The sequence below is a fragment of the Fusarium oxysporum genome, chromosome IV, assembly GCF_013085055.1.
Source record: "Fusarium oxysporum Fo47 chromosome IV, complete sequence".
NCBI lineage: Eukaryota > Fungi > Ascomycota > Sordariomycetes > Hypocreales > Nectriaceae > Fusarium > Fusarium oxysporum.
Window position 1 is genome coordinate 1,487,513 of NC_072843.1, and position 14,881 is coordinate 1,502,393.

Genomic DNA, 14,881 nt, shown 5'->3' on the forward strand with positions numbered 1-14,881 from the left:
GTTGACGAGTAGTCTAGCTTGCAGGAGAAGGCAATCGATGGATGGTGGGGGCTGAAGCATCAGGCGGGAGGATGGCGTTGAGACACAAAGACACAGCAATGGCAGAGGGATAAATCGAGAATACGAGGCTAACAGGATCGAGACACAGTCATGTCACATATATGATTAGGTCCTAGCAGGGTATCTACTCAATGAAAACCCGGTTTCCCTCTGGTGCATCCGCGACGGTCACGGTGGAGCGCTGTGCCTAAAGAAATCTGACGGAATGCAGGGCCCCATGGTACTGTATGGCATGAATGAACGGATGGATGGATGAATGGATGGATAGGTTAGCTAGATGTGGTTGGATGCCACTCTCTTGATTTCCGTCTGGCCATATAATGACAACTTTCATTGATAAAGATGAATGAGACTGGTGTGTAATGATTGACTCGCAAGAATGTCCCTTTGAGGAAATTAACAAGGCCTCAACAAAGGGAACAAGCCAAGATTTCACACTACAGTACAGTCTTGTCGGTCCTCAGACAAGGCTCTGGAGTCGAGATTCAAGGTTGCAGATGGAGGCTGTATCTACGATGGTCCAGAGGCGCATGCATTTTGCGACTGTTTTAGATGCAAGGGTGCTAGGCTATTTGCCATCCTTGCTATATCACATCAGTGGACTGCGTAGTATGCACAAGCATCCAATGTATGTATATCGACAAAAATGGGCTATTATTGTTTGAGATTGAGGTTGCGCGGTTGAGGCTGCAAGGTTAGTTCGATTAAGGTTACCGTCGGCACGCTAAAATCAACAAAACACGTTTTTTTACCGGCGGGAATGGGCCGGACCGCTAATTCAAAATCATAGAGGAAGACGCCTTGACGTTTTTCAATTTAGTTCTATTCTACGGGGATTGAGAGGAGATAACAAAAAAAAAAGTTGAAATGAAGCTATGGAGTTTTTCGGGGTCGCGACAGGCCGAGCCCACACAGAGCGGGAGTACCATCCATACTTGATGAATTGTTTCTCTTCTTGTCATTTTAGGGCGGAGACAGGATGCGAGATGATGGAATGAGGCTTGTCACGCGGAATGATCATCTCTTCTCTTTCAGGTACGTACATAAAAGTACATACTCTCTACGTTTTACTGCTTGTACTGTAGGTACCGCTCCTGAAGAGAGAGTTTGGGAGTGGATCGACGCTAGGAAAGCAAAGTATCGTGGAGTTCTGGATAGCAGAGTGGAGACTAAAGCGGCTCGGAGATTTAATTACAGATTACGATAAACAATTGAATTAGATGCTGCATATACGGATGAGACGATCTGTGTGGTGATTATCGGGTTGGGAGAGAGGAGAGAGATGTTTTGGCCCAGTGTTGGTAGATTGTTGGCTCGGACTCGTTGGTAGAAAATCAAACAGGACGGGGACAGGGCCTTGTAAGGGTACAGTACACGTGCAGCACGACAGTAAGGTACAACAGTGGGCAAGGGCCCCGGAGATATCGATGGAAGCGATCAGGTTAGTGAACCTTATAAGGATAACCCCTACCTCGGAAAAGAAAGACCCGGCTGCAAGTATGTATTTCTCGCATTGGTGCAAGCTTTGGGGTGATTGACCCCAGGTAGACAGACTACTGAGTTAGGTAGAGAGTACAGATACAGTAAAAGAGATCGATCAAGCCTCGATGCTACCATGCGCGTCACTGGGAGAGTCATTAATATGAGGATGGATGAATAGCCTTTAGTTTGATACATAGATAGCTTATCTATAAGTCGTGAGTTGTCTCTCTGCAGTGCAGCGTATAGACAGCATCAAAGCAAGACACCAAGATATTCTACAGACTACGGATATAGTGCCTAGAAAAAGCATATGAAAAAGGTACTTGTACTTTGCTTTTCATGCATTTTACCCCTCACCTCCATGTCACCGAGTACCCGGTCGGGGCCTCTTTTGTTGACACCTCGACACCCTCCTATTGTCGACCGAGGCCGAAGGTTTCTGCAGCCTCCATCTCCCCGGGGTTACACAGCAGCTGAATGTGAGTTACATCTGGACTACAATCTAACACATGCAGATTCTCGCCCACATCCTATCACATCCATGCAGACAGAGAATCAGAGAACGCCAAAGGCCGAAGAACAAGACGAAGTCGCGAGTTTGGGCCAAGATTTAAGATTCTCTTCTACTTTATATTGTCCTCTCGCCTTTTCGGCTTCTGATCTCGCTATTATCCTAGGAATTGTATTTCTGCCCCTCTTTTCAGCCGAGACCTTTATTATGATGTACCGTACTACTCTGTAGACTGTACTCGCTGTATGTACCAACACGCAATCTTCAGTAAATGAACTTCTTTTCCATCTCCGGCGATGACGCAGGCTTGGCACATTCGATACGCTAATGCTCAATTTACCAAAGAAAAGAGACAAAAAAAAAGGGGGGGGGGGAATTTGGTGAGATAACCGCAGGTATTTTTTCCGTTTTCTTTGCTTTTTTTTCTTTTTTTCTTTTTTTCTTTTTTTTTTTTCACCTCTGCATCTCTACTAATTAACGCTAAGAGAAAGTCGGCTAACCCTGGATTTGAGGCTCATGCAGGCCTTTTTCACCGGTGACGCATCCCTGCCTCCCTTGGCTACTTTGTCCCCACTCATGAGGCCTTCCTCGGACGCCGGTTTGAAAATAGAGGCTAAGAGAGGCTACAAGGGATTTGAAATGGGCCGGGGTTAGACCAGAGCGCGGTCTAGGGTGGTGTGACTCCCAAGGACGCGAGATTCTGATATATGACAGTCTAGCGTGAGAAAAATGAATACGGCTCTTTATTCACGAGTCAGTTAACGAAAATGATGTGATGTGATTTTGGGTTTGGAAAAATAGAAAGTAAAACAATGTTGATATCAAAGACATTGGCTACTACTAATTGAATCCAGATGCCCCGTTCTGCATATGCATTTCCATTTTGTCTCTTCCGTCTGTATCCATGCATATTCAACAACACACACCGTAGACAACCAACTGCACTTTCCGTACTCATACCCTCCAGATAGCATCAGCCATCTTGGCCACCATGCCCATCTCTTGTGTGTCGTGTACCCTCACTATATCCGCACCGCCCTGAACCGCCGCTGCCACCGTCGCCGCCGTGCCCCACGTCCGTTGCTTCGGCTCCGTGACTCCCGTGATCCTCCCGACAAAAGTCTTCCGGCTCGAGCCAACAAGCCACGGCAGACCTTGAAGCCCCGGCCAGTATCGCAGCTCCTCCAGCCGTCGAAGAATCTCGAGGTTCTGCTCTCCCGTCTTGGCGAAGCCGATACCCGGGTCCAGAATCATGCGCCACCGCCGGATACCCGCTGCCTCGGCCGCTGCTACGCGCTCGAGAAGCTCAGATGCTATTGTGGGAATGAGTCCGTCTGGATACGAGGTCAACTTTGTCATGGTCTGCGGTGTGCCGCGCATATGCATCAGACATATCGTTTTCTCCAGACGGGCGACGGTGGAAAGCATGTCTGGGTCCAGCAGACCAGCCGAAACATCGTTGATGATATCTGCTCCACTGGCAATAGCTTCCTCAGCAACGGATGCGCGATACGTGTCAATGCTGATAGCCACATCACGAGCTTCAGGAAGCGATCGAATCAGCTGAACAGCAGGCACAACTCGAGATGCCTCTTCCTCGGCTGATACTTCTGGTCGGCCAGGGGCAGTTGACTGGCCGCCAACATCGATAATCGAAGTTCCGTTGTTGACCATATTCACAATCGTCTGAGCGAGGTTATCTCGATCGTGAAAGCCACCATCTGAAAACGAATCCGGCGTCAAGTTGAGAATGCCCATGACATGGGTCTTGCGCTTTGCAGCAAGAGGCGTCAAAGAACCCGCCGTCGAAGAAAGCGGTGTCATGGAAGACAATGGCTCGCCAAGGGGCAGCTCATTTAGATTATCCTGAATGAGCTTCCACGGCTTCGCCGGATCCAATGATTTTGCCGGAATGAGTCTGCAACTTGCCGTTAGAATACCTCGATTGTGTTTTTCTGTGCAACGTACTCGGCCAGGGGTCTGAGAACAAACTCCCGCTCTAATATGCCAATATGGGGAACCTTGAGCCGCTCGTGGTCAACCTTTTCGTCGCCGTACAGAAGAATGTCCAAATCAATGTTACGCGGGCCCTTGTCGATGACCTTCTTTCGTCCCATGTCATTCTCAATGGCTTGCAGTTGATCTAGAAGAGCTATAGGGTCAAGTTCTGTCTCGACCTAGTGGATTGGTCAGCGCGGGAACGCGAACGGACGTTTTTGATATACATACCTCACAAGCGCCATTGACGAAACGATCCTGGTCGGTTACATACATGGGCTCTGTTTCCCAGAGGCTACTGGTCCTCTTGACTTTGATTCCTCGGCGGTCCATCTCGTTGCATGCCCGCTCAATCTCAGCAACTCTGTCTCCCATATTGCTTCCAAGAGCGATATATGCCGTCTTCTTTTGCGGTCCGCTGCTCCCACAGCCACCTCCACTTGCGCAAGCACATCCACAGGCATTGCGCTTAAGTCCAGGCATGTTGCATCTCACAAGAGGACGAAGGCGCGCATGATGGACATAAGATCGCTGGTGAGGCCTTGTTGACGTCAACGAACATCGCGAGGCAGTGGCGAAAGCCAGAACAGAGCCGCGACAAGCATCGTGGCCGGTGCTTCTGAGGCTCTGAATAAGCGGTCGCGATGAGAGAAGCAGTTGTCTCATGGTGAGTGGTGCTGCTTCAGCTACATGACCGACGATTCAGAACATGTTGTTGAGTGAGTTCGGAGGATTGAGGCCGAGAAAATTTGCGTTAACAAGACACTAGGGGTGGGAATAGTGTCTTCAACGGTGCTAGCAGCTGTTGAAGTCTAAAAGGCTGAGTACGAGGCTGTAGCGGATTTTGCGATACTTTTGGCGGAGAAAATAAGCTGACGAGAGCGGCATAGGGCTGCGCGGTTGAGCTCATGCATTTCCGAGCTGACTGTACGGGAATGAGATGCATTGATTTCCCATGTGAGGTGGTCGTCATGATTCATGTCACGGGGTCTTTTGAGTCTTGGTCTTTGCTGACTGGTTCTGCCGTTAGCACCGAGCACATGTCAGAGACGTTGAACATGGGGGCCAACCTCGATAGATTACTAAGTTTACCATTTTGGGTAGGTTGAGAAAAGCCAGGAGAGCGAAGAGAAAGCACAATCATTTTAGCAGGTGCTTCGGCTTTACCGAGTTCCGTTGTTAACAGTCAGGCCATTTTCTTGTTAACAGCTTCTCCTCTTTCGTCCCGAGGCATCTTCCCCGGATTCAAAGTGATACTATCCCCAATGCGGGAACTACTCCTACTCCACACTCTTCCTGCCCAGGCTGAGACGAGACTCTAGACCTCGGCATGTGGTCCCTCCTTCCTAGTTCCTGCCATCGCGAACCGTGCTTCTAACCTCTTTCCCTGCGAAACCCCCTCTCTATCTGCTGATTCTTTTTATACCCCGGATTTCTTTTCCAACTCTCGATTCTCTGCTTCTTTATCAATCAATCTTGCTCCTGATTCCACCACCAGAAGCAAGAAGACAGTTCTCTTCAGACGCGACACGATAGCATCATCTAGACAAGACAAACAGACAAGCAGACAACATGGCCTCACCACGTACGTCATCAGCACAATCTCCAGATTCCTCAACGATCGCTAACATGCTCCCTCACAGAGAAGCTCCGAACTCCCATCACCGATCTTTTCAAGATCCAACACCCCGTCCTCCTCGCGGGCATGAACGTTGCCGCCGGCCCTAAGCTCGCTGCCGCTGTCTCCAACGCTGGTGGTCTCGGTGTCATTGGTGGTGTTGGATACACTCCTGACATGCTGCGCGAGCAAATCGCTGAGCTCAAGAGCTTCCTCAATGACAAGAACGCTCCCTTCGGTGTTGATCTGCTCCTTCCCCAGGTCGGCGGCAGCGCTCGCAAGACCAAGTAAGTTCACCCCAAGTTCGGGGCCCTCGGCCTTGAGATTTTGCGATCACATGCAGATCTCACTAGTGACGAACAAAGCGCTGACATATGATTCCACAGCTACGATTACACCAAGGGTAAGCTCAACGAGCTCGTCGACATTATCATCGAGGAGGGCGCTAAGCTCTTCGTCTCTGCCGTCGGTGTTCCCCCCAAGGCTGTCGTTGACAAGCTCCACGCCAATGGCATTGTTTACATGAACATGATCGGTCACGTCAAGCACGTCCAGAAGTGCCTCGACCTCGGCGTCGATATCATTTGCGCTCAGGGTGGTGAGGGTGGTGGCCACACTGGCGATATCCCCACAACCGTCCTCATCCCCGCTGTTGTCGATATTTGCAAGAAGCACAAGTCTCCTCTCACCGGCGGCCCCGTTCAGGTCATCGCTGCTGGTGGTATCCACAACGGTCAGCTCCTCGCTGCTGCGCTCATGATGGGCGCTGGCGCTGTCTGGGTCGGAACCCGATTCATCCTCACTGACGAGGCTGGTGCCCCCAAGGCTCACAAGGAGGCTGTCCGCACATCTGGCCATGACGACAACATCCGCACCATCATCTGGACCGGCCGTCCCATGCGTGTCCGTAACAACGACTACATCAACGACTGGGAGGTCAACCGTCAGGCCGAGATCAAGGAGCTCGTCTCCAAGGGTGTTATCCCCTACGAGGCTGACCTCGACAAGCTCGCTGAGGCTGCTAGTGATAACGATAGCGACGACGATGAGGATCTGTTGGACAAGTACCGACCTTACCTCATGGGCAAGTGCGCTGCTGTTGTCAACGAGCAGAAGCCTGCCAAGGCTGTCGTGGATGAGTTCGTAGACGACGCTGTTGCTTGGTTGCAAAGGGGCAACAAGATGATTGCCAAGCTGTAAAAAACCTATAAGATACCATGTCTTGTCATTTATCCTTGATTTTTTAGTATATTTGTAGACTACGAGCATAGTTTGCTTGGATTTACCATTAGCAGCATCAATTGAATTGGATTAGCATTCCTCATAACGTCTCCTCGAACAGATATCTATCTATCTTCGTGAAGCTCACTCTACTCTCTTCGGTGCACGAATATCCACAATGAGCCAAAATGATACGTTTTTGATTTAATAAACTAGGAAAACATCAAATCTATTTCATACTTCGAGTAACCAAGCAGTCAACTTTGACTTCACATGTACGCCAGCTCCAAAAAGCATCCCGACCCCAGATTCATGCCAAAGAGCATCTTCTCCGTGCGCCAATTCTCGCTCGATAGTGATAATCGAACAGGCGCATGCCTCTTTTGGTTGTTCTTCTCATCTGCTGCCTTTTCACCAACAGGACGCTTCTCAGCATGAGAAACAGTCACGCACACCTAAACCTCGAACCAATAGGGGCAAAGTTCGTCTAGTTCCCGAGGTATGATCGAATGGCGCCCTGGAGTCGTGAGGACACCTCACCGGCCATTTGTGTGAGATTCTCAAGATCGTCACCAGCTGTGATACCAAACTTGCGCACAAAGTCCTTGGCGGCAGACTCGAGATCGCCGTATTCCTCCTCGGGCTCGTCCTCTGGTCGGCCGAAGTAGGCATTTGAAGAAATGGCGGTTGCGCCCTCGAAGCCTTGGAGTCGGGTCTTGGCCTCAGCCTGAGAGTTGGGGTCATAGGCACCCTTTCCGAAGAACTCGTCGGATGAGATACCCTTTTGGGTGCCGAACTTGTCGCGAGCATATCTCTCTGAGTCATCTACCATCGAATTAGTATCGTTTTATGTCTTTGTGTTCTTTCTAAAACTTACCAACAGCAGCGGCCTTCACAGGTCCAACGGAACCAAAGCCTCCGGCGTTCTTCTTAGGAGCAGCAGCAGCCTTGGGACCACCAATCTGTCCGAATCCCAGTCGGCCCATGCCCATGCCCAGTCGCTCGACTTCAGCATCAGACTTCTGGCGAGTATGCGATGAACTTGTGCCGCGGCTGGGGCTGACGGGAGTGGGAGAGATGATGGCGGCACCAGATCCAGAGGCATTCTTGGTCGCGGGATCCTCCTCAGCATCAGGATCGTAACCGAGCTTCGCAATTCGGTCAGCCTCTTCCTTAGCTTTGCGCTCCGCCTCGTCAAAGTCAATCACGTCGCTAGTGACCTTCTTTGCGCCCAGCTTGGTGGTCTTCTTGGCACCGAGAACGTTGGCTTTTCGGGGACCGGTGGAAGTGGTCGTCTTGCGTAGAGCGGCGGAAGTAGTGATTCGGCTGGCAGGCTTGTTGTCGCCAGTGGAAGATCGGGACAGAGGCGAAGCTGTACGTGCGATATCCTTACCATTACCCGAGTTCAAGAAGGGAGAGGGAGTGCGGCCGACGACAGGGGGGGTTCCGGTGCGAGAGACAGGAGGGGTAGGTCGCTTAATAGCAGGCTTGTCCCAGGAGGAGAAAAAGTCGTCATCGGGCTCGCCAGCAGGTGTGGCGGCTCCGTCGTCGGTAGCATCAGTAATAACAACCTCGTTGGGGTATCTAGACACATGTCAGCTGAAAACAGGGGTACTATTTGCGACGTAGAAACATACTCCTGGGCGTCTCGCGCAGCGCGGCGCTTGAGCTCATCCTTATACTTGGTGGCGGCGTTGGACTGGTATTTCGTCTTAGGATCCTTACTATTGAGCGCCGCGGTACCGCCATTCTGCTGGAAGAACTTGGTGGCAGACTCGTTACCGCCGACCTTCATAACTCGGAGCTGGTCCCATTGCCACTCTGTTCCAACTCGTTAGCTCTGAAGTCGATTTTGTAAGGGAAGTGAATATGCTGGAGTCTACGTACGGTCGAGGTTCGTTGATCGCACAAATGAGATATGGACACCAAGGTTTCGGTGGTTGGAGGAGCAGTCAAGGCAGAGGTAGATGCCAAAGGGGACGGATGTCCATGTCGGGTTCTTTTGGCCGCAGTCGAAGCAGATCTGATTGTAGGCGCAATGGTCAGCTAACGTCTCTACTGAATGCGCAGAAATAACTAATGGGTACATACTTTGTTCGCGGGCTTAGTCTTTAACTTCTCAAAGATCTTGAGCGACTGCTGCTTTGACGCAAGGGCGCTCATCTTAACTATTAGGCCGTAATAAGGCGGGAGTATAGAGGTGACACAGAAAGGCAGCAACAGAAGAGGTCTCGGCACCGCGAAAAGGAGTTATATCCTAGCGTATTTGCGACGTGTCAAAGAGAGGACAGAATTGGATTGGGGGGGTATTTTGTATTGCTAAGACAAGACAGGACAAGACAGAGTCGAGAATTAAGGAGAAGTGTAGTCAAGGGCAGTTGTCGATAAGGTGGCATATCGACGGACGCTAGCCTTCTTTTGGTCATAATTGGCAACCCCACCTCGAATTCTGCCCGGCGGTGGAGCCGCAATAACGCTGCAACTTGATGAGCTTCTGATTGAGCTTGTTAACAGCTCGATCACACAGTTTAACTGACTCGCAATCAATCAAGGCAATTGTCTTTGTACAATGGCTATTGTAGAATCGCCAGGATGAAACCGACGACGACAAATCTCATCGCGACCGGATCAATAGCCTTCCGGGGCATCCCATCAACGCTTCGACCTTTCCATGTCTCGAGATACTATGCGACACAACAAGGCTTAGGAGCATCGCCTCAAAGCTCCAAATCGAAGCGAAGAGCAGTGACGCCGTTCAACGATAATGGATATGTACCTTGGACAGAGCTTTCGGTGGGAGAGAAGGCAGCGAGAGCGACGCAGCAGAGCTTCAACTTTGGCATGATCCTCGTCGGTCTCGTGCTCACTGTAAGTGGCTTTGCAACAGCACATACAAGTGGCATTGACGAACATTGTACTTCCTTTAGGGCGGTGTAGGGTATTTCCTCTGGACGGACGTCTTCTCCCCCGATAGCAAGATCTCCAACTTCAACCGCGCAGTCGACAAGATCAAACGTGATCCTCGTATAATTGAACTCATGGGCGACTCCAAGAAGATTACTGCACATGGAGACGAGACATTCAACAAGTGGAGGAGGGCACGTCCTGTTGCGTGAGCTTGACCGCCATTTGTAAACAAGTCAAATTGCTGACCGGGCTAGATCTACGGAAACGACAGATGCTCGCGGAGATCAGCATATAATGATGCATTTCTATGTACGTCAAATACGGTTGTTCATGGACCAGAGAAACTAACAGCTTTAGGTTGATGGGCCCAAGAACAACGGTATTGCACGGCTTCATATGGTCAGATACCGCGGCCATAGTGACTTTGAGTACAAATATCTCTTTGTCGACATCAAAGGTCATGACAGAATCTACCTTGAGCAAGAGGATGCAGCATCCTCCAAGGGTGGCAAGAAACTCAGCTTCTTTGGAGTGAAGTGGTAATTGTTATATCCTGAATGTTCAACGACTTACGAAGTCTGAAATCTTACCATGCAGCCATTCCGGACTGGGTTGGTGTGCAAAGGAACTCTGAGTTCTTGTATCATATGCTGGAAGCCGGCTTGACTAGGCGGCCTTTGTATTTATAGTCGGTTCCAAGCTTTGTGTGCTGTTATCTACGTTCATCGCAGAGCAGTTGACGGGCAAACCTGTGTATCTTTATCCGAGTTTTATGATTACAGCTCTTTGTAGACATTCAACAATGACAAACAATGGAAAGAAGGATAAGTTATTATGCCGTGTTCTGAACTCGTGTAATCCTGTCATTTACTTCCACGAACTAATTCCGCCATGCCATCTTCAAGGCCCAAAGACATCCGACCTCACTTTCAGCCTTACAGCCTACACTGGACCTACAATCGATACTTCAAACTGCCATTTGTATCGTTTTGGGGCAAATCGTAACTCCAGCTGGAGATTCTTATAACTTTCAAACTGTTCCTGAGGATTATAAGAGCCTCCCCGTTGAAATTACATGTCCAGTCCTGGATATTAAGCACCAACCTCTTCACACTGGTGGTTTTTTTTTTTTTTTTTTTTTTTTTTTTTTTTTTTTTTTTTTTTTTTTTTGAAAGGATATCATAACATCTTCATACAAACTGCGCTCTGTCTCATACATTAACGGGCAAAAGACCTCCGAAGTGTAATATATATTGCTGTCTCAGTCTCAGTTGCCTTGGCTTCAACCAATACGATTGATATCTGGTGACCGATCTGGCTGCAATCTTCGCAATTTGGGAGATTCTCTGGATATGGACAACTTGCCCGCTAGATGGCTTACTGTTCATCTGCTCATAAATCGTACACTATAGTAAGACCACAAGAACGTATGGGCTTCCCGCAACCTCATCCTTTGGGTCCAAGGGGTTAAAGGATACCATTCATATATATATTCGCCCAGAACACGTATTCCAACCCAGAACAGAGATACCAAACTGCTTAGAACTGTTTCCTAGATCGTAAATCAACATGCTCGATCTGCGATGCAGTCTTTGGGGAGAGCTGACAACATAACCCTAGGCAAAGAACCCAGGATACCTCTATAGACTCGACTATGAATCACACAAATGCTGCAAGCCCAGCCAGTCAGTCAGTGGTATGATCAATAATAATCTCTCCTGGCTATGAGACAAACCCTATGTAGTCTATCGCCAAAGGGATCATGCCGTTGACATGAAGGCTCAATTCCGCCATGACAAGACAGCGAGACACTCAAAAGGATTGAGCTGAAGCACAACACTTCAGCCGCAATCCCTCTATTTTATTATAGGCTCACTTTCATTGATCACAGTTCGACACAAGCTGCGACCCTGACCCTGCAAACTAGACGGTTCCCGGTGAGTTCATAGTGCTCAGTCTCACTTGACACATGAGTTGATAAGAGTCTCAGGGGGGAAGACTCGTACTTCAGAATCAGCATCGTAGTACGCAACTTCTTTCACGATTCAAATATACTCCATATGCTCTACGTATCCTCTTGACGTCTTTCGACTTCCGGTCATTGGATGTTCATGTTGAGGCAAGTTGCAGAGTGATGACTGAGATCTAACTCTTCTCAACATTGTCATGGATTTATACAACACGGTCTGTTGACAATTGAGATGAATCAGAAGGAATCTTCCTTTACCAAAGAGTGAATGGTGACCAAGTAACCGCACAGGTCATCCTCAATCATTCTCAACGCTGTGTATCTACTGTTCTCCTGAGTTTTCAGAAACTGTTTTGATGAGGATTCCGCCAGTACTCATCCATATGAATTGCGGCAGCGGCTACAAGCACACCAAAAAGCCTGCTGAGATTGTCTCAATCATTGTCATAAACAACTACACCTATCTATTACGCTAGAGCAGTTTCACAATACCTAGCCCAGCTCTCATCATCTTGAGCATCACGGAACATGTGACTGACCACCAATGCATGTGACAAGCCATCCAAAGATTGAAAGGAGCCGCATCAGAACTTCTTGACGTAGACAATTCAAGTCTGAAAAGTTTATTTCCTGATCTCCAGATTTCCTTGATTACCAAGTATGTAAGAATGACACATAAATTCCAGGTACAGTCATGAGAACTGGGTTCTTGGCTAGAGCAGATTTCTTAGCCGATCGGAAACGACCTCAGTTTTCGGAACTTCCTCTTGGAGAAAAGTTCTTTTTTTCCAGTGTGAGTGGTTCTCTGGTGAAGCTATCGTCATGGCTATCAAGGGTCCCTATGCTTTACATCCACACCGTCACGCATAGATCAGCACTTTCTGGGGAACATCGGCAGGGCGTGTGTCGAAATCCGGGGAAGCAAAATTATATCAGTCACCGAGATCGGGATCTGCGAGCCTGGTACCTTTCTCGCCTCACCTTTGGAATGCCGTCATATAGTACCTCGGCCTACATCCAGGGTTGCTTCAGGAGCGTCCGTGCAAGTGCGTCAAAGTAAACTAAGAGCAAACCGCAAAGCAATGCCGGTAGTTGCTATCCTCGGTCCAGCGGCTTTGGCGCTCAATCTAATCTCCACGCCCCCCCATAGAACTTTGACTGACTGTTTTCTAGGCGCCATGAAAAGAAGCTGTTTCGTTATCATGTGGAGCTCACTAGTTCGCTCTAAAGGCCTGGGTCTCCATACGATTTCTTCCGAGGGCTTTGCTCGGCATATCCGTATTGCCCCGAACAAAGATTTTTTCCCTTTCGAACCCTGGAAATTGAGCTCCTTACGGGAATCCCTGTCGTAAACGTGCTTTTTCTTCACTGGTGAATCTTTTAGTCTCCAGAGCTCCTGGAGTTTGAACCCTAGGCTGAGAGTCAGCCTGGTCCTCATCACATCCGGCTTGCTTTTAGTTGTTTTTCGTAGTCCAGGAACTTATCCGAAACCAGACAGTGCAAGGTACTGTGAGTCGGATTCACATGCTCTCTCAAGAAAATCAGTTGGCTACCCACCTATATGCGAAGTCTGCTGGTGGTTGCATTCTCACTGTCGTATCTAGAATATTATGCAGCATCAACTTAGAGGTTGGTCTAAGAATGAGGCTCTCAAGGTTCGCCCGGGTTTAATATGCTCCTGTCGACTGCAGCTACGACGGCCGAACATTCCGGTCTCTGCGTGTGTGGCGTGGTAATATTCATGTCTGGTGGTGTGCAAGCCCCAAGCAAGCCTTCGGATAGGCAGAAAAGTGCCGGTGCTTTATTGAGATCAGTCAGCCACTCTGCATCCATTCAGGACCTTCATCTCTCAAACCTGTCGACAATATTGGAAGTTGTGGTAGAACCTTGAAGCATCATCACATGCCATAACACGATAGTCGATGACGGCCACTATCCTCACGTACCATACAGCTTGATAATTTCGAAGCAATCATCCAGCATTGTTCTCTCACATGCCCTTATCTGAACTGAACATCCAGCATCGTCACTTCGAGCCAGGCGGGCTCTCCTGCCCTGCAACGAAAGGCCCGACTATCAGTCTTAGGTACAGTAACAGTGACAGAATCTTCCTGAGCGGCCGTGAAAACGATCCCACGAGTCGTTTGACTGTTCAACGGCACGCGTCATTTCCTTGCTATACGTGTCAAATGCCCTGCGCCTTGCTTCCATGATCCCCACAATCATCAGGGATTTAAAAGCATGTTGACCTTGTCTCAACCAACCATGCTACAACGCTGCTGATAAGCTTGGCGGGTTCTTCAGCTCACGATAGTATTCGAGCAGTTGCTGATGTCTTCGACCAAGCCAGCTCCCTCGGTCCATTGAATATGTAGGGATGCGAATCGAAGCCATGCATCTTATCACGTTCTATTAGACCCACCACGCATCGATTCTCATGTAGACTCACATGCTTGGGCAATCAGCAATTGGGTCTCTTGAGCCTCAAAGGTAAACCGGGTTTCACTGTCGGGTCGGTTGATAATCAGCTCAGGTCTTGATAGGCGCGTCTCTAGTCATATGTAGGACTACTACATCGCCACTTGAATATGATAAGGCCTATGAACGGATGGAAACATAAGCTAGGTATCTAGAATCCAATCGCTCGAGCAGCGACAGGCAGTTGTTAAACCTCAACTTTGGCTAACAATCGAGGTCAAGTTATTAAGCATGAGGTGTTCCGTCATAGCCTGTCCCATCTCCATGGTCGCCATCCATCCCACACTTGTGAGACCAGCATCAACTAGGTAGGGGCTATGTTGCAATTGTTGGTTCATCTGTCGGGTCCGGACGAAAATATTCTTGAATCACGGAACAAAGGGTTAGGCGAGCCAAGCTGGTGGGTGACCATCTTGTTTGGAAATGTTTGGAATGATGAGCCAGCCATACTCTGGACTTGGCTTCCAGTCATTAGTATCTATTGAGTACCTGAACGACTGTCTGGTCTGCCTTTAACAAATCCTTTGCATGATCACTGATAGTGCAATTCCACAAGCATTCATAAAATCGGTAAGTTTGCCCTACAAGCCCGTGCGATGCGAATAAACCTGGTATTTAGCGCTCATCATGGGCTCAA

At 49.0% G+C, this 14,881-nt stretch overlaps 4 protein-coding genes across 4 annotated transcripts; 2 read left to right on the forward strand and 2 right to left on the reverse strand.

Moving 5' to 3' along the window:
* Positions 1-3,007: 3,007 nt before the first annotated feature.
* On the reverse strand, positions 3,008-4,717 carry FOBCDRAFT_272404 (Dihydropteroate synthase-like protein; the record flags this gene model as incomplete). The annotated part of the gene is made up of 3 exons (XM_031179514.2): positions 3,008-3,971; positions 4,022-4,230; positions 4,283-4,717. 3 exons carry the CDS (start codon positions 4,715-4,717, stop codon positions 3,008-3,010), a joined length of 1,608 nt encoding a protein of 535 aa, XP_031045401.2.
* Positions 4,718-5,623: 906 nt separating this feature from the next.
* FOBCDRAFT_272405 (2-nitropropane dioxygenase) lies at positions 5,624-6,869 on the forward strand (the record flags this gene model as incomplete). The annotated part of the gene is made up of 3 exons (XM_031179511.2): positions 5,624-5,636; positions 5,695-5,956; positions 6,056-6,869. The coding sequence occupies 3 exons, from the start codon at positions 5,624-5,626 to the stop codon at positions 6,867-6,869; spliced, it is 1,089 nt and encodes a 362-aa protein (XP_031045398.1).
* A 200-nt stretch (positions 6,870-7,069) lies between these two features.
* On the reverse strand, positions 7,070-9,271 carry FOBCDRAFT_180471 (ADP-ribosylation factor GTPase-activating protein). Its single transcript, XM_031179509.3, has 5 exons — positions 8,982-9,271; positions 8,778-8,913; positions 8,528-8,711; positions 7,768-8,474; positions 7,070-7,715 (listed from the first exon to the last, which is right to left on the reverse strand). Exons 1-5 carry the CDS (start codon positions 9,051-9,053, stop codon positions 7,378-7,380), a joined length of 1,437 nt encoding a protein of 478 aa, XP_031045396.1. The 5' UTR covers positions 9,054-9,271; the 3' UTR covers positions 7,070-7,377.
* Positions 9,272-9,366: 95 nt separating this feature from the next.
* FOBCDRAFT_220427 (TIM21-domain-containing protein) lies at positions 9,367-10,629 on the forward strand. Its single transcript, XM_031179508.3, has 4 exons — positions 9,367-9,758; positions 9,818-10,002; positions 10,052-10,106; positions 10,155-10,629. The coding sequence occupies exons 1-4, from the start codon at positions 9,483-9,485 to the stop codon at positions 10,338-10,340; spliced, it is 702 nt and encodes a 233-aa protein (XP_031045395.2). The 5' UTR covers positions 9,367-9,482; the 3' UTR covers positions 10,341-10,629.
* Positions 10,630-14,881: the final 4,252 nt, after the last annotated feature.